General features: G+C 58.7%; 3 protein-coding genes and 2 non-coding genes across 6 annotated transcripts in view; 1 reads left to right on the top strand and 4 right to left on the bottom strand.

The window, feature by feature from the left end:
• The first annotated feature begins 17 nt into the window (after nt 1–17).
• On the top strand, nt 18–10,240 carry IDH3B (isocitrate dehydrogenase (NAD(+)) 3 non-catalytic subunit beta). 2 transcript variants are annotated; one of them, XM_074147359.1, is made up of 12 exons: nt 18–81; nt 725–805; nt 2,816–2,914; nt 3,739–3,859; nt 4,295–4,355; nt 4,843–4,975; nt 5,419–5,552; nt 6,574–6,676; nt 7,152–7,298; nt 7,428–7,522; nt 7,603–7,663; nt 9,857–10,240. In XM_074147359.1, exons 1-12 carry the CDS (start codon nt 46–48, stop codon nt 9,932–9,934), a joined length of 1,149 nt encoding a protein of 382 aa, XP_074003460.1. In that variant the 5' UTR covers nt 18–45; the 3' UTR covers nt 9,935–10,240. The 2 variants fall into 2 exon arrangements, with proteins under 2 accessions (XP_074003460.1, XP_074003459.1); XM_074147358.1 differs by lacking the exon at nt 9,857–10,240 and adding an exon at nt 8,064–9,169 and having other exon boundaries at nt 29–81.
• Nucleotides 10,234–14,469, bottom strand: NOP56 (NOP56 ribonucleoprotein). Its single transcript, XM_074147357.1, has 12 exons — nt 14,448–14,469; nt 14,153–14,242; nt 13,816–13,930; nt 13,568–13,729; nt 13,269–13,467; nt 12,849–13,036; nt 12,572–12,723; nt 12,247–12,347; nt 11,757–11,905; nt 11,436–11,557; nt 11,113–11,259; nt 10,234–10,870 (listed from the first exon to the last, which is right to left on the bottom strand). Exons 1-12 carry the CDS (start codon nt 14,448–14,450, stop codon nt 10,640–10,642), a joined length of 1,659 nt encoding a protein of 552 aa, XP_074003458.1. The 5' UTR covers nt 14,451–14,469; the 3' UTR covers nt 10,234–10,639.
• On the bottom strand, nt 11,332–11,400 carry LOC141465138 (small nucleolar RNA SNORD57). Its single transcript, XR_012463269.1, has one exon. It is a non-coding gene; the product is annotated as a small nucleolar RNA SNORD57 (small nucleolar RNA).
• Nucleotides 11,638–11,708, bottom strand: LOC141465139 (small nucleolar RNA SNORD56). The gene has a single exon (XR_012463270.1). It is a non-coding gene; the product is annotated as a small nucleolar RNA SNORD56 (small nucleolar RNA).
• A 779-nt stretch (nt 14,470–15,248) lies between the features above and the next one.
• The window catches only part of DCTN1 (dynactin subunit 1), an 83,329-nt gene continuing 74,322 nt past the window's right edge, over nt 15,249–24,255 (bottom strand). Inside the window, exons 20-30 of the mRNA XM_074147691.1 lie at nt 24,024–24,185; nt 23,542–23,673; nt 23,141–23,269; nt 22,619–22,761; nt 21,851–22,017; nt 20,183–20,197; nt 19,407–19,540; nt 16,886–17,079; nt 16,395–16,467; nt 15,550–15,639; nt 15,249–15,386 (exon numbers count right to left, since the gene is read on the bottom strand). Of these exons, the coding sequence (XP_074003792.1) occupies nt 15,249–15,386; nt 15,550–15,639; nt 16,395–16,467; nt 16,886–17,079; nt 19,407–19,540; nt 20,183–20,197; nt 21,851–22,017; nt 22,619–22,761; nt 23,141–23,269; nt 23,542–23,673; nt 24,024–24,185 (1,377 nt within the window). The remainder of the gene's footprint in view (nt 15,387–15,549; nt 15,640–16,394; nt 16,468–16,885; nt 17,080–19,406; nt 19,541–20,182; nt 20,198–21,850; nt 22,018–22,618; nt 22,762–23,140; nt 23,270–23,541; nt 23,674–24,023; nt 24,186–24,255) is intronic.

Below are 24,255 nucleotides of genomic sequence, written 5' to 3'. Positions count from 1 at the left end.
GTTCCCCCGCCGTGCCGCAGCCGCGGTGCATTGTGGGGCGGCGAGATGGCGGCGCTCAGTGCGGGACGGGCGGTAGCCGGGGTGAGGGGGGGTGTCGGTCTGGGATGAGAGATCAGTCTGCGATGAGGGATCGGGTGGGGGTGGTCAGGTCTGAGTCAGAATGGATGTGGGGGGTCTGTCCCCGGGGGCGGTTGTCGGTGTGGATCGGGGAGGGGGGGGTCAGGCTGGACTAGGGGCTTGGGATGGGTGGGGTGAGGGTTTGGTATGGATCCGGGGAACGTCGATCTGGGATGAGGGTAAGGTCCGGGCTCCTTGGGTGAGGAGTCCGTCTGGACTGGGGGGTTCGGTCCGGGCTGTGGGGGACCGACTGGATTGGGGGGATCTGGGTCGGGGGACTGAGGTGTCGGTCTGGATTGGGGGGGGTGTGTCAGTCTGGGACAGGGCCTAGGAAGTGGTTTTGGGGATCAGTCTGGGCTGGAAAGGTCAGTGGGATGGGGTGCAGGGTCTGGGCTGGGGGGTGGGGTGTTTGGGCTGGGGACTGTGGGGCCGGGCTGGGTTGTGGGGGTTAGTTCGGGCTGGGAGGAATGTGGGGCTGGTGCTGAGCCCATACCTGGGGGTTCAGTCTCGACTGGGGATGTTGAAGAACAGTCAGGGTTTGGAAGGTGGGGGGACACATCCAAGCTGGGGCTTCCTGCATCTCACTTTCCCGCTGCCTCCACCCCAGGGTCTCCTGCGTGCCCAGAGCCTTGGGGCATGGAGGGGCCTGCGTTCCTCCGCTGCTCTCCAGCAGATCCCACGGGCCAAGGTAAGAGTGGGGGTCCCAGAGCCCCCGGGCCTACCCTGAGCGCGGGCAGCCCTTGGCGATCACTGCGGGGCATGGAGTTGCCATGGGGAGGGGAACTGAGGGAGAACGAGGGGTGGGCAGCGGCGGTCCCTGGGCACTGGAAACACTTTCGCTATTTTTAGGCTGGGGTTGCAGGTGCTCGTGGCTTGCGGGGCTGGGCGTATGAGGGGCCCAGAATGGGGGCTCCTGAGGAGGACTTCCGTGTAGCCAGAGGATGCAGAAAGCTGTCACAGGACCCTGTCATCACCTAAAAGTGTAGAACAGTTCCTGTGAGTGTGATTGAGCTCCCTTTGCTCAGGAGAGGGTTTCTGCTTCCCTGCACCCCGTGGGTGCCACTGGAAAGCCCCATGTCCACCCTGCCCTCCCTGCCGCTGGCTCCCAGGCAGTGTCCACTTGTTGGAAGTAGCGTTTCTCCCTCTTGGAGCAGCATGTTCTTTGTCCTTGCTCCTTCCTTCCCTGGAGGTTCCTCTCCAGCCCTTTGGCTTATGACTGAGCCTCGCCTGCATGCAGGGAGCTGCTGGCAGGGTTGTGATGGTGAGGTTTTTTTCTGCTGGTACAGCTGAAAACAGTAGTCAGAGTGCAGCATTGATTGCAGTAGTGAAATTTTTTTGATCCAGTCCTTGTCATTTAATCCTAAATTTACTGTACCTATCTGTAATAGTGAACAGAAAAGAATACATGAAATAAAGTGTGGTGATGATTAGAGATTGAATGAGGTAAGAGTGAGCTGTAGCTTAACAGATACAAGCATTATTTAGGCTTTGTGGTCAGGATATAAGAGCTGTGATGGAGGGATGAGTTGTTTTCTGTGAGAAGAAGAAAAAGCCGGACTGCCAGGTGGTGAATTAACATGTCTGTCACATTCAGACTGACAGGATGTCCGGTTCCCATTTATAAGTGAAAATGTTGTATGTTATTATTTAAGACACTAAAGGGAAGGGCTCAGCACTGTGGGTGTTCCTTTGACCTTGACCTTGGGCCCGTGCTGTGGTTCCCTCTGCAGATGCTTTGCTGCTTCCTGAAATTTAGTTGCTGAATGGTAGGCAAGGTTTTCTGCCTTGGGACTTGATTCTTTAAATCAAAAGTAAAGACCATCTCATCTTTCTTTTCACACTCGCTCTTTTATTTTGCCTTTACAAGATCACCGTTTGCCTGCGCTTCATGTCACTGATGCATGTGCATTTCTTGAGTCGTATTGACGTTGCTACTTGTTTACTCTTGTTGTCTGATTAAATTGTTGGATGAAATTCTTGTCTCTAACTGCAACTGTCTAGTCTGTGAGGCTGGTTCTGTGAAATCCTATGTCTGGAGATCAGCTCTGTATGGGGAATTACTGCCTAAAGAAGGTGGGGATTAGTAAAAGGACTATGTAAAAATAGAAGGTAGCTACAGTGGGGGAGCAGGCAGCGTTGATTTGGAGGTGGATCCCATATGGAACATCTCTAGAATTATCTTTGAGACTGATTTTTGTGTTCAGGACCAAAAAAAAAAGCATGCTCAACAAAAAGCTGAGACAATGTGAATACAACAGGAAGATGAGGTTCACACGGGAGTCTTAGCAGATCCTGAGGACATGAAGTAGGAAGGAGAGAAATCTTATAATGCAAGATTGTGCCTGTTACCTCCCAGTAAGAAGGATTTCTGCTGTACAGAGAGAGAGATCATACCTGGAAATGCTGTATGAGATGCTGCATGAGGAAAAGGTCTTTAGGTTGCCAGTGGATCACAGGATATCAGGTGTCTCTGCAGGGCGGGGCGTTCATAACAACACAGGAACGGGAGCTCTTCAGGTTAAAGCTCACTGTTAGCACTGCAGTTAAGTTTTTGTTACTGAAAAACATGCTGTGGGTGTGGATTGTCTTCACACTGTGAGTAACTTCCTCTAGTTTGCAGCTTGCAAGGTAGGGGTCCCAATGGGATTAGGCTCTGGGTTGCAGCAGAGGGTCTGACTCTTCTTTGCTTTCTGCGCAGTCAGAAAACGCCAAGTCTGAGAGCACGTTCCAGGTCACCATGCTACCCGGAGATGGTGTGGGCCCGGAGCTCATGCACGCTGTCAAGGAGGTGTTCAAGGTAACGGCTCCTGCCCCTCAGTGGGACAGGGTGGACGGAGGAGGGAGGGAGGAAGAGCAGCTGCAGAATTGCTTAAAGATGCTGCTGATCCAGAGAACCTGCAGGACTGACCTGTCTGTTTCCTCTGGTGCGGAAGAGAACTGGTTGTGAAAACCGTGGGATCTCATCCTTTCCATAAATAGGCTCAGCTTGAGCATCGTCTGGCAAACTGTCTGCCGTGGTTTAGCCCCAGCCGGCAGCTCAGCCCCACACAGCTCACTTCCCCCTGGTGGGATGGGGGAGAAAACCAGAAGAGTAAAAGTGAGAAAACTTGTGGGTTGAGATAAAGACAGTTTAATAAGTAAAGCAAAAGCTGCGCACGCAAGCAAAGCAAAACAAGGGATTTATTCACTGCTTCCCGTCGGCAGGCAGGCATTCAGCTGTCTTCAGGAAAGCAGGGCAAGCATCATGCATAATGGTTACTTGGGAAGGCCAATGCCATCACTCCAAACATCCCCCCCTTCCTTTTCCCCCATCTTTATACACTGAGCATGACATCACATGGTATGGGACATCTTTAGGGTCTGCTGTCCCGCCTGTGTCTCCTCCCAACTTCTTGTGTACCCCCAGCCTACTTACTGCTGGGGTGGTGTAAGAAGCAGAAAAGGCCTTGACTCCGTGTAAGCACCTCTCAGCAGTGATGAAAACACTGTATTATCAACACTTTTTAAGGCTCCATGGCCCAGCTCTCCGGGCCCCCCATCAAGTGCCCCTCTGTAACGCGTAGCATAGCTTCCCTGCTGAGTCTCTGATCTGAGGGAGCAGTGGCTCTGTCTCTCACGCAGGCTGCCAGCGTGCCTGTGATCTTCGATGAGCATCACCTGAGTGAGGTGCAGAACATGGCCTCGGAAGAGAAACTGGATCAGGTGGTTGATTCTATGAAGGAAAGTAAAGTGGCCCTTATAGGTAAGGACTTGCACTTGGGGTCTGTCTGGCAAGGAGAGGCTCTCGGCTCTGCCTGCAGGAAATGTTGCCTTTCTCAGATGCCATTAGGTGTTTCCAGATGGCATGAGTTTCTGTGGTTAGGTCCTGGAGAAGGAAAAACGCTGTCTTTAAGCTAAGAAGCAAAATACCAGTGCTTGGTTTACTGAGCTTATCAAAGGGGAGGTTATACCCGGCTTCTGCTTTGGAAATGAGACCTAGTATGGCCCAGAGAAGCAAAGGTCCTCGTCGGGGGCCCTTATAGGGAGAGATCAGTCTCCACGCTTGGCTGAGGTTCTCTTGAAGCACCCCCTGCCCTGACCCTGGCTGCCCTGTCGCCTGGGTTCGAGTGATGTCCTTAGCGGCTGTCAGTGTGCTCTGTGATCTGTGTTCTTACTTCTGCTCCATGTTGTCCTGCAGGCAAGATCCACACTCCCATGGAGTACAAGGGAGAGCTGGCTTCTTACGACATGAGGCTCAGGTAAGCCTGGTTCCCTGACTGACACGTCAGTCGCTGGGAAAACACTATTGCATTTAGTCATGGTGTTCTGCCACTGAATGGGGAGTCAAAGGAATTGAGTCCAGGGCAGGTGGGAAATTAATATGTTATCGGGAAGCAGAAGATCCTGAGGGACCAGGAGCTGTCTTTGTGGAGTGTGATCCCGCTGACTGCTTCCTTGGGGGTCCTGGAGATGAGGCGGTGGGTGGCTGGAAAAGGGACAGTGGTGGCCTGCCCAATAGAGGGTCATCAAAGCCATGCTGTGATGAGATGTGTCTTGCTCATGGTCAGTGAGGGGAAAGGTAGATGGATGGAGAGAGACTGAGATGGAGCTATGGGAAGGCATTTTAGGAGGTGGGGAGCTGTTTGCGCCATCACCAGCTGTCGCCCCCAGTACTTGTGGAGAACAGTCACTGCCCCAAAAATAGCTTGTGCTGAAATGCTGACGCTGCTGCTGCTTCTTTCCCAGGCGCAAATTAGACTTGTTTGCAAATGTTGTCCATGTGAAGAGCTTACCAGGCTATAAAACACGCCACAACAACTTGGACCTCGTGATCATTCGTGAGCAGACGGAGGGGGAGTACAGCTCTCTGGAACATGAGGTACGGGAGCCTCCCTCCAGCACGCGGGAGCTCTGCTTGGGGTTATTGCTGGCCTGGTTAAAGGACAGGGAAACCTGCCCCAGGATGTGTGGCTTTCCTTGCTGCTGGGGACACGTTCCTGCTTTCCATACCGAGGAACTGGCTGGAGCAGCAGTGATGTACCAAGTGACAGTGATGCAATTAGCAGAGTATTTAGGGATGTGAATACACACACAGACTCAACGAGGATGGTGGTGGTGGGATGGTGGTGGGTTGCAGGAGGGATAATGCCAAAAAAAGGGGACATGGGTATTAAGGAACCTCTTGATGGGGGGTGACAAAGGCAAAGACGCTTCATCTCTGTCCCGAGGCACCGGGCCTGTTGGCGTGGTGTGGGTTGGTGAGGCAGGGCACTGGGCTGCAGGGTGCGTCAGTGGCTGCTAACGCTCCCTTTTCCTGTCCAGAGTGCAAAAGGGGTCATTGAGTGCCTGAAGATCATCACCCGGGCCAAGTCGCAGCGCATTGCCAAGTTCGCGTTTGACTACGCCACCAAAAAAGGCCGCTCCAAGGTCACGGCTGTGCACAAAGCCAACATTATGTGAGTGCCACAGGAGCGGGTTTGGAGTGCTGTCTGATTGTCAGACACACGACTGCTGTCACGTCTGGCACCTTGTTACTCTCGGCTTTTGATCCTGATCAGAGCACGGCCAGTCTGGTTCTGGAGAGGCTGGGCTTTCCCTGGGAATAGTGGTTTTTTCTTCTCTGCATGGTCTCCTCTCCAGCATGAGGCCCGACAGCTGCATCTTGGAGGCTGTCAGCTGAGAAGGGGAGAAGCTCAAGCCTTGAAAGCTGATCCCTCATTGCTCCCCTGGGCCCAGATTTCACTCCCTGTGGCTGTGCAGTGCTGTGGGGTGCTCTAGGGTTGCCTGCCTTCCCCTGCCCTGCTGCACTGGGACACCAGTTGCTATTAGATTACCTGCTGCTGTCAGGATTTCACCGTGTCATGGTTTAACCCCAGCCAGCAGCTCGGACCATGCAGCCATTCAGTCACTTCCCCAACGCCAGCAGGGTAGGGAGAAGGAGGAGAAGGAGAAAAAACCCTCATGGGTTGAGATAAAGACAGTTTAATAGCACAGTACAGGAAGAGAAAATAATAATGGTAAAAGAATAAAAAAAATAAGTAAGTGTTGCAATACATTTGCTCTCACTACCCAGTGATTGATTGCCCAGCCCATCCCGAGCAGCAATTGTGGATCCCTGCCCATCCCGAGCAGCAATTGTGGATCCCTGCCCATCCCGAGCAGCAATTGTGGATCCCTGCCTCTGGCCAACCCCTATTTATACACTAAGCATGACATCTATGGTATGGCATATCCCTTTGGCCAACTTGTCCTGTTTGTGCTCCCTATCAGCCTCTGTGGGAAGCTGAAAAAGTCCTTGACTTAGTATAAAAATACAAAAATTACTTAGCAACAACTAAACCAGTATGTGTTATCAACATTATTCTCATACTAAATCCCAAACACAGCCACTACTAGGAAGAAAATTAACTCTTTCCCAGCTGAAACCAGGACACATTGCTGCCCTGCAAACCCTGTGATATATTTCTTGTCTCTCAGGAAACTGGGCGATGGGCTGTTCCTGCAGTGCTGTGAAGAAGTGGCAGAACTGTACCCCAAGATCAAGTTTGACACCATGATCATTGACAACTGCTGCATGCAGGTGAGGATCCTGCTTCCCTGCCCCAGAGCCACAGAGAATTATTAAGATCATTGAGTCCAAGTAACACTGCCAAGTCCACAACTAAACCATGTCCCCAAGTGCCACATCTACACATCTTAAATACCTCCGGGGATGGTGACTTAACCACTTCCCTGGCAGCCTGTTCCAAGGCTTGACAACCCTTTCGGTGATGCAGTTTTTCCTAATATCCAGTCTAAACCTCTGCTGGCACAACTGTGTCTCATCTGGGCTTGCAAAACTCTGCCAGGTGACGTAGGTCTGTGGCTCCCAAGTAATATCAGTGGGACTCTGTGTGCTCCAAGCTGTCACTTGAGCACAGTTTGGGGATGTTTTTAAACACAGTGGGTTCTGCTGCTCCACCAGATTCGTGTAGCCCTGTCCTGAGGGCTGCAGAGCTGCCTGCAGCCCTTGTTCGACACGTAGGGCCTCACACCTCCCTGTTCCCTCCATGCAGCTGGTGCAGAACCCCTACCAGTTTGACGTCCTGGTCATGCCGAACCTCTACGGGAACATCATCGATAACCTGGCAGCCGGCTTGGTGGGCGGTGCCGGCGTGGTTCCTGGGGAGAGCTACAGCGCCGAGTACGCCGTGTTCGAGATGGTGAGGAGTCCCAGCTCCCCGCAGTCTGCTGTGCTGTACCAGCACCCTGGGTTATCGGGGGCAGGGGGTGGCTGCTGGGGACAGGAGGGTGTGGAAGATGGTCCATCACTGTGGCTTCTCCTCCTGCAGGGCGCCCGTCACCCCTTTGCCCAGGCAGTGGGCAGGAACATCGCCAATCCCACTGCCATGCTGCTCTCGGCTGCCAACATGCTGCGGCACCTCAAGTAGGTGCCTTTCACCTGGCGGGGTGGGGTGGGGTGGGGCTGGCAGAGGGACTGACCAGTGGCTCCTTTCCTCTCTCCAGCTTGGAATTCCACTCCAATTTGATCGCGGATGCGGTGAAGAAGGTGATCAAAGTCGGAAAAGTGAGTGTTGGGCAGCCGGCCTTTCTGCGTGTCTGTAGCCACGTGTGTGTTCGTGGTAGCGAGTGCTGTGTGTTCTCCATGATGGACAAGTGCCAGTCTCCCACCTCCTCACCTGTCTCCAGCTCGGAATCCCCTGTGCGTGCAGCTGTGGCTGTAGTCGGCTACAGTCGGCCCCTCTGCGCTTGTCTCGGGGATTGCTCCTGCTGCCTGTAGGGGTGCTTGCTGGCTAGGGAAGGTCTGGGGGACATCAGATGGCCACATTTTTGCGTGCTGCCCTCAGGGGTCTCTGTCAGGGTGCATAGAGGGAAGCTGCTCTCCTCTCCCTTCCTGCAGTCGTTTCACTTGGTTTCACAATCACGTTTCTCCCTTGTTTCTCCCCTTCCCTGTGTTGGATTTTTAGGTTCGGACACGGGACTTGGGCGGTTACTCCACCACTTCTGACTTCGTGAAGTCTGTGATTGACAACCTGCACCCCCACTATGGTGCCTAGGAACCCCGCTGGCCCCGGGGACTTCACTGCACCCTGCAGCAGCTTCCCGTAGCTTACAGCCCAGCAGTGCCTCCTTTCCCCTTCCCACCCGGCGCAGCTCGCCCTGGCCGAGGTTCCCTGGTGCCCCGTGGGGAGGAGGAGGAGGAGGAGGAAGGCAGCTCTCCTCCTGCCCAGCTCAGAGCCCAGTAACCACCCCCAGTCACCCCAGTGGGGATTACTGGAGGGACGGAGGGCAGTGCTCCATTCGGAGTAAGGATCCCCAGGCTCCCTTCGGTTCCCGTAGGCAGCGCCTCCGCTGTGCCCTCCGGGCGAGGAGGGCAGTGTGGATCTTGGGGCCCGCTGGGGCGAGTCGGGGGTGAACGGGCAGCGCCCCAAACTCAGCAGGCAGCTTCCTGGGACGGTGGGACCACGGTTGTTGTAGGAACCTTCTCCTGCCCACAGAGGTTTTAGCAATAAATGGGACCACAGGGCAGATGCCCCGCATCCAGGCACGCAGCGTGAGGCCCTCCCCCCCAGCAGTCCCTCCCGGGCTGGGACAGTCCGGGCTGTGAGGCTTTGTCACCTCCTGGAAACCGGTGCATGGTGTGTGTTGGGGCGGAGGGGGCTGCTCTCTTCACCCCCCACTTCATGCATTTGTGGCTGGTTTCCGAGAGCCGGGGGGACTGCTCCAGGGAGCAGGGGGCTCTGAGCTGAGCCACCCCTGTGTAGGGCAGTGCCCCACAGCAGGTGGAGCCCAGGACCTTCCAAACTGCTGCGCTCCTCCGGGCCAGCACCTGGAGCTCTTTGCCCAGCAGTGCGAGCCCATGGAGCCTGTGTGGCTCCCTGTGGGAGCCCATGGGGCTGGGGACCAGCAGCCATGCCAGAGCGTTTGGTGGGACCATAGAAGCTCTGCCCTGGCAGGTGGCAGCTGGGGCAGGGTGCTGTGTGCGTGAGCGAGCGAGCACGCGACTGGGATGTGCATTTAATGCTGTGCTTTGTATTCGTGTTTGCAAATAAAGGGTCCGACACTTCCCTCCACCCCTGCCCAGTCCAGGTGCTGTTTCCCACCTGGCTTTGCCCCTGCCCTGCACCGCACCAGCACGGCTCGGGGTCGGCCCAAGTCCTGGGGGGGTGCCAGGGCAGCTTGTGGGGCTGAGGGCACTGGTCCCACACCACCGCTGCCAGCCCCTCACTGTCCCCTCCAGCCTACTGGGTTCCATGAGCCCAGGGAACGCCTCTGCCTGGGGAGGAGCTGCCATGAAATTCTCTGCTGCTTCAATCCCTGCCTCCCCCCAACCCCTTCAAAACGCTGGCAGAGGGTCTGTGCAGTCACTGACCACCTCCTGTGGCAGGGGCTTGCTGGGACACCCCCCTGGGGGGGGGCTGAAGTAGCTGTGAGGTTGTGCTGGAACGAGACAAGAAGCCCAAGACATGCCCAAATGGGGTGCACCAGAGCTTGGGGAGGAAGGAACAATGTCTCTCTTCAGCTGACAGGGAGCAGGGTGTGTTTTGTCAGGCTGTCTCTATCCCACCTCCTTCCCGAGGCACAGGGACACCTTGGGGACCCTCCCAAGAGGGGCTGCAAAGGGCCTTGGGGAGCCCGGTCCTGCAGTAACAGCACCCGGTATGGGCCCAGGGGGTCCCTGCAGTGCTGTGGGGGGGTCACTGCAGTGCTGTGGGGGTCCCCTCCCTCCCTCCTGGCTAACGCTCCCCTCTCCTTGCAGGTGCGCACAGCGGACATGGGGGGCTACGCCACGTCCCTGGATTTCACCCAAGCTGTGATAGGTGCCCTGGATGTCTAGGGCCGCTCGCCTCGTCCTCCCTGCTCCCGCCCTGCCTACCCGGTAATTTATCTCTTCCCTCTAATAAAAAGTGGCCTCTGCAGCATGACGGGGGGTCCGCAGGCGTCCTCCGACACACGTGGCGCCATTGTGTCCCCCTCACCCAGTTGAACCAGGGAAGGTGGTGGCCCCTGTGCTGGGAGCGGGAACAGCGTGGTCACCTCCTGCCTGGGAAGGGGAGGCCAAGTGAAGCCATGGCCTGTGTGGCCCCCCAGGGGCTCCTGCCTGTGCCCTTTTGGCTGCATCAGAACAAGATGGAAGAGGATCAACAACCACCTCAGCCCTTTATTGAGGTCCAGTCACACCGAGCAGTGTCCTGCCCCACACGTGGGCACAGCCCTGTCAGACGCCACACGCAGCCCGAGGTGCCCCATGGGAAGGGGGGCTCCGGGAGGCAATGCTGTGTAAGGCACAGCCAGGCTCCAGCACTGCCCCAGGGGCTGCTGCCACCTCGGCCTGGCTGAAGGGACCCACCCAGACCATGAGATGACAAACCATGTTCAATGTGGCCGCCCCACGGCATTGCATGGCCGGGCACACAGCTGCCGTGAAATGCCAGTGGCCAGGAGAGAAGGCCGCACACAAGGCCACGCTGGGCTAACTTCCTACCAGTCCATGAGTCCTTACTGCTGGAGCATGGCTGGGCTCCAGCTTCACCCTGCTCCCCTAGTCCTCATCAGAGTCCCTGGCCTTCTCCTTCTTCTTCTTCTTTTTCTTCTTCTTCTCCTCCTCCTGATCAGCCTCCACCATGAGTTTTCTTTTCTTCTTGGGCAAGACCTCTTCCTCCAGCCCGTTCTCCTCTGGCTCCGAGGCAGCCTCCACCTCCTCCTCAGATTCAGCCTCCAGCTCCTGCTGCTGCTTCTTCTTCTTTTTCTTCTTCGGCTCGATGTTGTTCTCCTGAGGGGAAACCTGGGTCAGTGGGAGCCACTTCCCAACCTGGGGAGCTGGGAGATTGCCCCACGTCCTGCCTCCCTCACCCCTGTGGGCACCATCCCACAAATCCCGCTCAGCTGCAGGACAGCCGGGCGAGGAAAACCCAGGACCCATTGCTCCACCAGCCCAACACGCAGCAGGACAGTGCTGGGCCCATCACAGCCCCCTCACTGGAGGACACCCACCCTGCAGCCCCCTGCCTTCACCTCTGTCTCCAGCACAGAGTTCTCCTCTGCAGCTTCAGCCAAGGCCTCCAACCGTTGCTTCTCCCGCTTTTTCTCCTTCTCCCGCTTTTTCTTCTTCTTCTCCTTTTTCTCCTGCTTCCTCTTGACCTCAGCCACCACCTCACTTGCCTATCAGAGGAGAAGGAGCTCATCAGCACGGGAGAGGTGCCCAGCACAGGACCCGTCCCAGCGGCCACTGTCGGATCAGCCTCATTAAATCAGTCTTTTCCCTCCATGGTGGGTCAGGATGGCAGGTTGACATCACCTCCGACAGCGGGGCCCAGCCCGACTCCACGCAGCCTCACCTCCACCATGGCCTCCTTCATCACCTCCAGGTTCTTGCGGGGTGGCTCCCCAGTCTCGTAGAAGGCCAAGCGTTCCTCCACCTGCTCCCGCAGCTTGTCCCCGAAGACGCTAGTGGGGACCTCTGCGGGGACAAGGAGAGAGGGGGCTCAGCATTCCCTGCCCTGCCCGCCCCACAGCCTCCTCCCTCCCCCCGCCCCGGCTCTGCTCAGACCACAGGAGTCACCATTCACAGAGTGAGATGCTGTTGACGAAAAATATTCCCATCACCGCAGAGGCCACCCGGGTCCCCATCCCCCTGCCCGCCCTGTCCCCGTGGGCACCTGAGAAGCAGTCGATGCGGGAGGCAATGGTGCACTTGTTGGCCAGGTAGCGGGAGATGCGGCCCTTGTTCTTGGCGGCTGCTCGCCCGATGAAAGTGGAGTGGAAAATCAGCCCGTACTTGGGGGTGTTCCCTCGCGTTTTCAAAGCCCTGGAAGCAGCCGGTGGAGCTGTCAGGGGCAGTGTGGGGACACGCAGGGCCGAGGACACCCCCTGGATTGGTGCCACCAACGGCCACCCTCCTCCCCCACCAGCAGTCCCTGCTCCACCCGCAGGCAGCAGGGAATGACCCACGGGACAGACGCCTTCTCCCCCACACCCCGCTAACCTCTGGGGGTGCCCCACCATCAGGCACCCGCAAGACACAAAGCCACGGTGGTCGCTCAGAGACTGGGGTTGGCCGGTCACACGCAGCCAAGGCAGTGGGGGCCCGGTGCGTCGCGGCCAGTGGCCCAGGGACCTGCCATCACCGCAACCACCCCGCAGCGGTACCTGAAGAGGGCTTTCTCGGCCCCCAGGATCTGCACCGTCGAGGCCGGGTACTTGGCCAGGTTCGTCAGGCTGCCGGCGTGGGAGATGAGGCGGGCGCCCACCTGGGAAGGAAGAGGAAGAGGATGGGGGTTATGGCTGCCCCCCTCCCCAGGAGCCCAGCTGCAGGGCTGCACACAGCCCCCCCCCAGGCCGGGGATCAGCAGTGAGAGGTGTCAGCAGGACGGCTCAGTGGATTGACAGATTCACTCAGACATCATTTCCACGGCCTGGGGCAGCCCGGGGCACGCGCACGCACACACACACACATGCACGTGCTCGCACTCACCACCTCCCCGATGAGGGCCGAGAGGCTGGGAGCCACCTGGCTCATCTTGGAGCGCAGATATTCCTGCAGGCCCTTACGGTACTCAGACAGTGAGATGACGCGGCTGGAGAAGCTCTCAATGTTGATGAGGTCGAGGGGGGAGATGTCCATCCCTGATGAGACAGGCATCGAGGGGGTGAGCGGCACCTCCCAGGGCAAACAGGGCCCCTCCTTCTGCAACTTGCTCTCTGGGGAAGGCAGCACTCCAGTGGAGCCACCGCCGCCTGTCCCCACTCACCCATAGAGGAGCGGGAGGCCTCCAGGATGGCCTGTGCCTTGGCACTGTCCATGACGATCTCCTCCAGCCCCTCCAGGCTTTCTTCGCTCAGCTCCTTGCGGTTGCCGATGAACTTGGCCAGCCGGCAGTAGGTGTAGTTCTCCGAGACGATCTTGATCAGCTCGGGGAAGTGGTACCCGTACCACTCCCTGTGGGGACAGCGTCAGCGCCACAGCCCAAGCCCCTGCATGTCCCTTGTCCCTTGCCCCGCGTGTCCCCCCCCCGGGCACACTCCAGCCACGGCACCGTTGCCCGTGCTGGGGCGCGCTGGAGGTGCTGCTTTCCCTCCCCGTTCTGTACAGGCAGCCGGAGGAGCAGCTGCCTGCGGTAAGCGTGGGGAGGGGGCCCACGCCGCCCTCCCGCCCCGGGGACCCCGCTCACCGCACGCGCATGGAGAAGGTGTTGATGTCCTTGTCCAGCTGGTCCAGGAGACTGATAGACTGGATGATCATGTTGTCCACGCGGTTGACGTTGAACTTCACCTTGGCCCGGGAGTAGCTGTGGCCGAGGCCCAGCTGGGCCTTGGAGGCCGACTGGGCGGTGAGACCCTTCACCAGCGCGTGGAAGTGCAGGCGGATCCCTGCGTGGGGACACAGCCGTCACCACCCGCGGCTCCGGGGACGCAGCAGGGACCCCCACCGGGTTGTCCCCTCTGTCCCCTGCCCTGCAGCCGGACTCACCCCGCAGGATCTCGGCCACGACCCCCCCGGTCTGGCACTGGTAGCCCAGTTCCTCCAGGATGGCCGCCCCGATCTTGGCATCGGCGACCCCCAGCAGCGCCTTTTTCTTCTTGGCCGGCATGGAGGTCTCCAGCAGGAGCCGCAGGTCCTCATGGAGGATCCCTGCGGGGGAAGGGAGGCGGGGGAGGGGTCAGCGGGGCCACGCGGTTCCCCGCATGGGGGACGCCGGCGCTCCCCACCCCGCTCACCCTCGGAGACGGCGTTGATGTTCTCCAGAGCGCTCTGCGCCGACTTGAAGGGGGCGAAGGCCACCAGCTTCACCACGTTGTGGAACTTGCCGATGGTGAGAACGCTCTCCTCCACCTGCCGAGGGGCGGGGGGGGCGCCGGTCAGGCCTCCGGGGGGACGGGGCGGCCACCGGAGCACCCCGCGGGAACGGAACCGCCCCCAAGGAACGCTCCCCGGACGGCGGGTAGGTCGGCAGCACCAGGGAAGGCGCGCCCCCGGCACCGGACCCTCTGTCCTCCACCCCCTCCTGGTACCGGACCCCCCCCGCCTCCCCGGTGACCCGGCGGCGGCCCGTACCTGCGGCAGCAGTAGGCTGATCTCCTCCACCTCCCGCACGGCGAAGAGCGCGTACCCGGCGGCATGCTCGAACAGCACGTGGAGCAGCACCTGCACCGGCACCGGTCACCGCGGGATCGGGGCGGCCGCACGCCCCGCTCCCGCCCCGCGCTCCCCCCGCCCCGGCGCGGCACAGGAGCCCCCGTCCCGGGCTCCCCGGCGCCCCGAGCCCCCGCACGCCCATCCCCGGCCCCCACAGTCCCCAGCCCAGCCCGATGCGGGCGGATGCGGGCGCCCCGGTCCAGCGAACACCCACCATCTTGCCCCTGCCGCCGCCACCGACCGGAACTGGCAGCTCCCCGCCGGAAGCCCACCCCCAGCCAATCAGAGGCCGCTCCTCCGCGCCTCCTGCCAATCAGCGCAGGCTGCCCTCGACGGAGCCGCCACCAGCCAATCAGACAGAGGACGGGGCGCTCCCGCCTCCCTTCGCCGCCTCTTCCAATCAAGCCTGGGAAGTGCCGCGGGTTCCCGCCCCTTCCTGCCCTCCGACCAATGAGAGCCGCCCGCGCACCTCCCGCCCCTTCCCGCGCTGCGCTCCCCACCCCACGCCGCGCGCTTCCAGCCGCCTTTTGAGCCGCCGCCTCCCCCGCGCCCCGCACGCGGCGGGAACTGCCCCCCCCCCCCCCGGTCACCCCCCCGCCAGGCCCCAGCCCCGGTCCCCCCACTCCCCCCAGGTACCGGCGCAGGAAGGCGCGGGGCCGCGGGCCGGTTCAGAGCAGCTTTATTGGAGAGCGCGAGTGCCGAGGCCGGGGGGACCGCAGCCCCGGCCCGCAGCAGCCCCGCAGGGGGAGTGGAGGCTCCGCCACCCCCGGTGCAGCCCGGGCCGCGGGGAGGGTGTGTGTGTGTCTCCCGGGGGCGGTTCGGCGGGGGACCGTAGTGTCTGACAGCGCTGGGGGGGGGGGGGGGGGGGGAGCGGCGGCTGGGGTCCTCCGGGAGCAGGACAGTGGCAGGGGGGGGTGCTGCTGGGGCCCGGGCTCCAGCGAGGAGCGGGGGACACACACAAGGCGGGTTCCGTGCCGTGAACCTCAGTCTGTGCGAGGGGGCGGCAGCTGCCGGCTTAGGAGGCAAAGTGGCTGCGGAGCTTGTGGAGCAGCTCGGGGGTGAGGAGCAGGCGGTGCGCCTGGCTGTGCCCCGGCGGGCAGGGGAAGGTCACTTTGCCGTAGTACGCCATGCCCTCCTCCTGCTCCTGCTTGGCCTGCAAAAAGCAGAGATGTCATCGGGGGGGTGGGGGGGGGGGGCAGGACCGTGCCTCTCCCCCCCATCCTGCGGCCAAGGACAGCCCCAGAGGGAGCCCATGGGATGGGATGGAGCACAGAGGTTCCTGACCCACCCCCCCTCCTTCGGGCCAGGGGTCTCACCTTCAGGAAGGAGGAAGAGGGGAAGATGCCGAAGTTGGTGGGGACGCTGGCACCCAGCTGCTGCTGAACCGTCTCTCTCATCGTGTCATCCTGGGGGGAGGGGGGAAGCGGGGGGAAGAGCACAACGAGGGTCACCTCCAGAACCACGCTGCTGCCCTGCAGCTGCAGAGCCCCTCAATGCCCCACAGAACCCCTTGCTGCCCCACAGAACCCCTCGCCACCTCACATCACAGAATTGTCAGAGTTGGAAGGGACCTCTAGAGATCATCTAGTCCAACTCCCCTGCTGAAGCAGGGTTGCCCAGAGCACATTACTCAGGGCTGCATCCAGGCGGGTCTTGAAAATCTCCAGAGAAGGGGACTCCACGACCTCCCTGGGCAGCCTGTTCCAGTGCTCTGTCACCCTCACCGTAAAGAAGTTTCGCCCCGTATTTAAACGGAACTTCCCATGTTCCAGCTTGTGCCCGTTGCCCCTTGTCCTATCGCTGGAAACCACTGAAAAGAGTCCAGCTCCATCATCCTTCAACCCATCCTTTAGGTAATTGTAAACATAGATAAGGTCTCCCCTCAGCCTTCTCTTCTCCAGGCTAAAGAGCCCCAGCTAACAAGCCCCAGAGGCTTGTTTTGGAAGGGGAAGGGGGGAGCACCCCCCACTGCTGCACCGAGGGTGCCGGCAGCACTGACAGGACGGCAGTGCCAGCCACGGTGCCCGCACTGAGATGTGCCTTTGGTCTGGGGGGACAGGAGGGCTGGGCCTGGGGTACCACCGGGGCACCCACCCTCCCAGGCCGGTACCTTGCCCCAGCAGCAGCTGGAATAGCCGCCCGTGGTAGAAGCTTGCCTTACCCTCAGGGTCTCGATGCTGTTTTTGAGGGACCACAGGCGGGCCGTCTGCTCCAACAGCCGTGCTGACGAGCTCCTTGCTGCAGAAGACAGGAGGTGAGAGATGCAGGTGTCCCAGCAGGTGTCCCACGGGGCTGTCCCAGGGGCAGTTGTCCCCGTCCCTGCCTGCAGCCAGGGGGACAGGGACAGCCGCCTCTTGGGGACACAAGGCCATTCCCCACTGCACCGGGAAGCCTGGTCAGCATGAGCAACCCGGGATTACTGCCACCAGATCCCTCACAGGCAGGTCTAAACGGGTAAGGCTGGAGCTCTGCCCTGGAACAAACCCTGCTCCAGATGCTGGCGGGATGGGAAGGAGGTGCCGGTCCCTCCCCGGGGCAGAGGGAAGATGCAGAGGTTGCTCACAGACTGTGGGCCAAGCTCCCTCCAACTCACAGCTGCCCATGACCCCCCTGCTCCCCAGATGCTTCAGCCAATGAATGTTTGTGTGGGACCTACTTGACTTGGTCTGCTTCATGTCCACAACCTTGGCGTTGGCGCTCATCTGGTAGAGGGTTTCCAGGAGCTGGTTGGTCTTGCGGTACAGCGTTTGTGTGGCCAGACCTTCTCCCTGCCTGTTCTTGGGCAGGGAGATCTTGGGTACCTGCAGAGGCGTCAGGCTGGCCAGCTCCATCTTCATCTGGGCTCCCTGGGACCGACGGGGAGAAGGTCATTAGGGGCAGGGTGTTTATTTGGGAGGAATTGAGGAGAAAATGAGACATAAAGGCAGCAGAAAGAAGGGCACAAAGAAACAAACAAACAAAAAAGGCATAAAACTATAGCCAAAGCCACCAGAGGGTGGATCTTCCAAGGGTGGGAGCACAGATGCCCACAGAGAGCAGTGATGTCCCAAACACACCGGGACACCAGGGAAAGCCCTTGGACAACCAGCTGAGCACGTGGTAAGACTTGGGAAGGGGGAAACAGGTCGGCACTTACAGAACCGTAACTCAACGGTGGCCATGTCTGTGACTCATTAGACTTAAAAGCTATCATTAACAGCTTTACAGTTGTGCATAATAATCTGCATAATTATATGTCTGTGAATTATTATTAGCGGAATGTTATTCAGCTAATTAGATTATTTGCTGCTTTGCCAATTTCCTCATAGTGCGTTCGTTAATCAATAAACGCCTTAATCAGTCTGCATCAGTCGGCATCTGGAGTCCCCGGTCTGAAGGAAGACCAGGGCTGTGCAGTGATGCCACCAGCACCCCTGGCTCTGCCGGCCGCTCCAGCTCCCAGCCGCTCACCCTGCGCTCGGACCAAGGGCTCGGCCCCTTCCCCAACAGGAGCTAAAGCTTGTCACTAGTGGAGAGCTCGCTGCCAGCCCCACAGCAGAGCCTTGCTTCTGACCACCACCAGATGTAGCGTACTAAGCGCCCTTCCTCCAGCTCATCCCATGCAGACCACGCTCCATGCACACAACATCCCACGTGGACCGTATCTCCCATGTGGACCTCCCTTTCTGGCCTCTTGGGGCATGACTTTGTCCAAGACCGTCAGCCAAAGGCAGGCAATCACAGAATAATGATGATGATACGGGGTTGGAAGGGACCCCTGGAGATCATCTAGTCCAACCCCCCTGCCAAAGCAGGCCCACCCAGGGCAGGTTGCACAGGAACGTGTCCAGGCGGGTTTTGAATGTCTCCAGAGACTCCACCACCTCTCTGGGAAGCCTGTTCCAGTGCTCTGCCACCCTCAAAGCAAAGAAGTTCCTCCTCGTGTTTAGATAGAACATTCTATGTTCAAGTTTGTGCCCATTACCTCTTGTCCCGTCACTGGGCACCACTGAAAAAAGACTGGCCCCATCCTCATGACACCCACCCTTTAAGTATTTACAGGCGTTGATCAGATCCCCCCTCAGCCTTTTCTTCTCCAGACTAAAATGACCCAAGTCCCTCAGCCTTTCCTCATAAGAGAGATGTTCTAAACCCCTAATCATCCCAACACAAGCCCCCAGCCAAGAGCCTGTGGCCAGAGGAAGGTGAACACCCCTGGGCAGTGCCACAGCACTGCAGGACGGCCCTTCCCTCGGGCTCCTGTGGTCCCAGGGAAGAGCCCAAGCCTCCTGCTGCGGGAATGGGAACTGCACAGCCGTAACCCAGCTGGGCTCTTCCCTGAGCCCCTCTCTGTAAAGCAGAGCCCAACACACCTCTCACCATTCTCCTGTTTCTTTTCCCAAGTGTCCCGGTTTCAGCCGGGATAGAGTTAATTTCACCTGGGATAGAGTAACTGCTGTGTTTTGAATTTACTATGAAAATAAAGTTGATAACGCATATAGGCTTACTTGTTGCTGAGGAATTTTTATATTAAGTCAAGGACTTTTTTCAGCTTCCCAGAGAAGCTGAGAGGGAGCACAGACAGGGCAAGCTGGCCACGGGAATACTCCATACCATAAATATCATGCTCAGTATATAAATGGGAGTTGGCTGGGGCGTGGGAGTGGGCAGGAATCTGTGAACACTGCTTGGGATGGGATGGGCAATTGATCATCGGGCGGTGCATCACTTATTTTGTATAGTCTTTTACCATTATCATTATTATTATTTTCTCTTCCATTACTGTTCTGTTAAACTGTCTTTATCTCAGCCCACAAGGTTGGGATTTTTTTCTCTTTTTTTTCCCCCCTGTTCTCCCTACCCTACTGGGAGGGGTGTGAATGAACGGCTGCATGATCCTAGTTGCTGGCTGGAGTTAAACCCCGACACTAAGGAAACCCCCAGCGTGGAGGGCAGAGCTGCTCTGCGGCATTGGAGGGAGTATATCACCGCTGGCAGTGCTGGCAGCAGCCGGAGCCTCAGGCTGCTCTGCCCAGCCCCAGGGCAATGGCCCTGCCCTTTGTGATGGCACCACGCTCCCCCCCCAGTCACCCCACACCTTGGCCTCCCCCCTTCTCCTGCTCGACCCCCCAACATAAGTCATGTCTTAGCCCTGGGACCTGCCCAGTGTTGCGGGCACCTCCCCGCACCTCACCTTCAGCAGGTTGTTCTCGTTCTTAAGGTGCTTGATGGAAAGCTGCAGGGCATCGATTTGCTGGAGAAGAAGAGGCGAGTCCTTCACCTGGACAGGTCCTGAGCCACCTCCTGTCACCTGGCCAGCACCGACACCTGCAGACGGGCATGAAGGGCAGCAGAGTGAGTGACCGTCACATGCGAGCGTGGGGCAGGACTGCTACAGTGGCACAGGACATGCGGACAGGCTCAGCAAAGGGACAAGTGTCTGCAGTGTGGGGAGAAGCGGCATCTGCCTGTGTGCACCCAGGCACCGACAGAGCCATCACGAACATGCGGCACCTCCCATCCTGCTCTCACAGAGCAGACCAAGATGCCAGCTGGCCAGGGCAGCACCTCACCCCCCCACACCTCCTCTGCAGCCACCAGGCACTCCCGGTACCCACAACCTGAAGATGTGGGGCTGTGCTGTGCTCTGGGCACTTCGGGGATCCATCTCACCACCACAGAAGTCACACCACTCTGCACCCATAGCAGTTTCATGCTCATCACTCCCTTCCTGGACTCCCAGTGCTGCCCAGGAGTGCACCAGCCGTGAGCTCCCCTGTGCCACAGGGGGCTCAGTATTCAAGGCAAGCGCTGCCCTCGAGCAGGACCTGTGTCCTTCCCCCTGCTCCCAAACCAAGCCTTGTCCCAGGGCCATGCTGGGTGCCTTGGGACACCAGTCCTCCCTCGGCATGCACTTCTGGGGGCTGGAGGAGGCAGGGAGCACTGGCATGCTGGGGTGCAGTACTGTACCTCTCTGCTGTTCCTCTGCAGTACAAGGAGAGGAGCCAGAGGAAAGACAAGAAGAAGCAGAATTAAAGCTGAGGATTGAGTCTGAGAGGAGCCATGGCCAGAGGAGCTCTGGTCACCCATGGCTGTCCTGTGTCAACCCCCGTCCCCTGACTCCGGGAGCAGCGAGACTCCATGTGCCGCTGCTGCAGGATCCAGCCAGGAGCCAGTGAGCTCCAACCATGTGTGTGGCTGTGAGCAACCCAAGCAGGACACCCGTGCACCCACAACACGGCTCTTCCAGAGCCCACAACAGCCACCTCCTGCTGTGGGTCTGAAGGCATGGTGATCCACACTGACCTGCTCCAAGGTGCTCCATCCCAGCCTCCCTGTGCAGGGGTGGAGGAGCAGTTCCTGCAGACTGCTCTGCTGCACCCTAAAAAGCTGGGGTCTCTGTGCCCTCAGATCCCCCCCACCCCAAAACGCAGCGCTTGTGAGCAGGCTGTTGCTGGCACAGTGCTCACAGTGCCGCACACATTGTTCAGGATCGAGAACATGCTGTCAGCATGCCTGAGAGCCAGAGCTCGTGGCCACAGTGACTCGGGGAGAGGCTGCAGCTCCACAAGGGCCAGGAGCTGCTGCTTCCAGGAGCCAGGCTGCATTCAGGTGTTACCCAACCCAGGATCAGGATCCTGGACCCACCAAATCACTGCGATGCTGGGGCCAGAGGGCCAGGCTGCTCCACAGCCACCCTGGTCACAGTCCTAAAGGACACTTGAGCTCTCAGTTCAGGAGGTCACACACTGACCTACAGCCAGAGCTACATGACAAAGACACCAAAGACCTGCTCCTTCCACCAGGCATTTTTTGTAGGACATTTCCTCCAGAGTCACAAGGAAAGCGCTAACACCCCTACTAGTCAGCAAGAGAACCTGCAACCTCAGCAAGCACCCGTCCCACCCCTTGCTGCTGGGCTTCAGGAGAGCCCAAGAGGCACAGGGAAATCAAGTCTCATTCTCTGAGCCAGCCATGGTCAGAGCAGCAGAGCCCAAACAGCCCATCCGTGCCCTGGAGAGGCATGGCAGCAGAGGTACGTGCTGCCTGTAGCACAAGGACATGCCAGCAGGCAGCCACAGACCACTGGGTCTCCATGAGAGCATCCTGGTGGGAAGACAAGCCCATGGGCTGAGCCAGGTAGTACCAGCACTTGTCTTCCTACGGCAGCCAGAGCAAGGTGCCCTGACACCAAGGGCCCCCCAGCCAGCTGCAGGGACACCCTCGGCTGGCTCCACAGAGGAGCCAACCACTGCCCTGCCCACCCAAGCATGGCGCTGCTGGACACTGCTGGGGAGGAGCTGCAGGCTCTCTGCACTCCCCAGTCATCATTACAACCCAAACACCTCCTGCCCTCGCCCCTGTGGCCACGCCAGGGCCTCTGGCTCTGTGCGAGAAGGCCGGGCAGGCAGAGCAGTGGACTGCTAGAGCACCATTCTCAAGCGCTGCTCATTCCTGCCGGCAGTACCAGCTCCAGCACTGCCTCCCTGGCGGGCTTTACACCGACACTGCAAGGCACCCTCCTGCACAGCTCCTGGACTCTGTATTGGGAAGAACATCCCAGCTCCCTTTCCAGCCTGCAGATACCCCACACCAGCTGCAGAACCATTCTAGCACTCTGGGATGCTGGTTACGCACCTCCGGCAATGCCAGACACGATGGAGGCAACTCCCGAGGCAGGGGCGCCACGCAGACCCTCAATGGTGCGCTTCGACTGGTTGTTCAAGCGCTGCTTCAGCTCCACCTTCTCTGATTCCAGTTGGTCAATATCTGCCTGAAGAGCATCCATGGTCTCCTCAAACTCCCTGGGAAGAGCGCACAGAGTCATGGGTGTAACCAGAGACATTTCTCCGAAGAAAAGAGATAAGCAGTCCAGGACCTGAGAGCTCCTGGCTTTGTCATGTATCTACTGATGCGGCTGTGCTTCAGCACAAACCTGCTGTTCCAGGAGCGAGAGCCCCACCAGCCTCCACTGTAGATTGAGGTATAGCACATGAAGGAAGTATTTACCCTTATTGAACCCAACATTCCTTAGCTGTTTTGCCCAGCTTTTCGACTGCAAGACAGTCCTCCCTCTACCCTGCAGGTTGCACCTCCCTGCTTGTCCATAGGATTGCTCTGCCAACAGACCACATGTGGCAAGAGACGCTTGGAGCACAGCAATGGTAGTAAGAACATGCCAAGACAACAGCCCTTTCCATAAGAGCATTTGAACAGGACCTTGCCCAGGGCTCCTCTACCAGCCTGTGCTCTGCTGTGCACCATTAAAATGTGCTGGCTCCCCTGCGGATCCTCCACTAACACCCCCTTCCACTAACCCACAAACCCTCCTAGCCAGCCCAGGGGACTGCTGGCTGTCCAATCCTCATCAGAGACCCTCCAACAGCAGCTGTGTCTCACACTTACTTCTCTTTCTTTTTGAGCAGCGTCTGGGTCTCATCCAGCTTTGTCTGTATCTTTTCCACACGGTCATCTGCATCCTTGGACGCGCTGTCCAGTTTCTTCTCCAGGAGGCTGAGCCGCACGTTTGCTTCGCTGAGCTCCTCACCCTGGGAGCGGCAGGAAAGAAATCAGAGAGCTCCAGGGCTCTGGGGATGGTGGGCACTAAGAAAAGTTCCTTGCAACACCTGGTGGGAGCCTGCGCAGAAATCGCAACTCCTACCCACATATATGCTTGGTACTCAGACACACGCACCCATCACCAACAAACCCCATCCCAGAACATCATCAGGGAAAGGCCAGGAGAGTCTCTGGCAGGGAGGCACCTCCCTCACAACTGGAACAATATTTCCAGGAGGAGATCTTGCTGGGACTCTAGACAGTTCCATGGGCCACAAGTGACCTGGAGCATGAACATGACCACTACAGCAACAAAGAGCTCTTCGCTGACCAGCCAGGAGAGCAGAGATAAACCGAAGAACAGCTTACCTTGATCTTGAGAGACTTTTTCAGTTCTTTGATGACTGTCTCCCTGTCCTCCAGCTTAAGCCCCAGCCCCTCAGCGTCAGTGATCTCTGCCCGAAGTGCCGCTGCCCGTAGGTCAGCAGGTGGGGTGGGCTGCAACACAGACCAGAGGAACAAGATACAAAACTGGTATTTAAAGAAGAATTCCAGTAATTGCAGATGAGACCACACAGCAAGAGGGGGACCATTCCTGGCCTCCCTGAATCCTGCAGGTAACTGCTGCATCTCCCCAGCTCACTGCCCGCTCCCCAACACACCCAGAGGATGTCTCCTGCCAGGGGAGGCAGCAGCAGGACTGTGGGAGACTACAGAGTGGCTCAGATGCTCCAGCTCTGCCCGAGACTCCGGCCATGGTTGAAGCCCACCTTGGTCTGTGGCCTATCCGCGTCGTATTCTCCCTCCTGCATAGCTGTGGCCATCTTGTTCATGGTCGCGATGAGGATGCTGCAGGACTGACGCAGACACTCATAGGGGTTGATGCCCTGTGTGCCATAGATCTGCAAAGGATGGGAAGAAAGTGGCAGGTGACCCTGGGTTGAGTCACAGCCACCGTTACAGCCCCCTCCCAACTCCCCAAAACGTGCCATAAGCCTTGAGAAACCATAGTCCCTTTGGTAGAGAAGCCCTTCTCCCTTTGAGAAGCACTGCTCCCTTGGCAGAGCAAGGACAGCACACAGCAGGGAACCACAAAGCCATCCACATTTTGGCATTCCCTGGCCATATTCCCAGAGTTCATTCCCAGCCTCCTCAAGGCTCCAGAGCTGCTCACGGGCTGGAGTGACGAAGGGTCCTGCCTTTACCCTGCTGCAGCAAGGAACAAGGGGCAGTTGAGAAGGGGGTTTCCCACCTGCTCGCTCGCTTTGAAGGCCAGATCCTCCAGCTTCACTGCCAGCAGCCCCTCGTTCTCCGCCAGAGGAGCAATCATCTGTGCCCCAGCAGCAGCCACCTCCTGCAGCACGGCCACCACCCACGTCAGGTGCTTGCGGCAGTCCAGCAGCGTGTCCGACACCTGAAAGTCGGGCAGAAACGGGATGGTTGGGAAAGACAGAGACAAACAGGGTTCTTTCCAGCTCGCTTCC

This window comes from Numenius arquata, chromosome 5 (genome assembly GCF_964106895.1).
Source record: "Numenius arquata chromosome 5, bNumArq3.hap1.1, whole genome shotgun sequence".
NCBI classification, from domain to species: Eukaryota; Metazoa; Chordata; class Aves; order Charadriiformes; family Scolopacidae; genus Numenius; species Numenius arquata.
The sequence above is the reverse complement of the archived record's forward strand: the minus strand, read 5'-3'. Positions and strand labels throughout refer to the sequence as shown.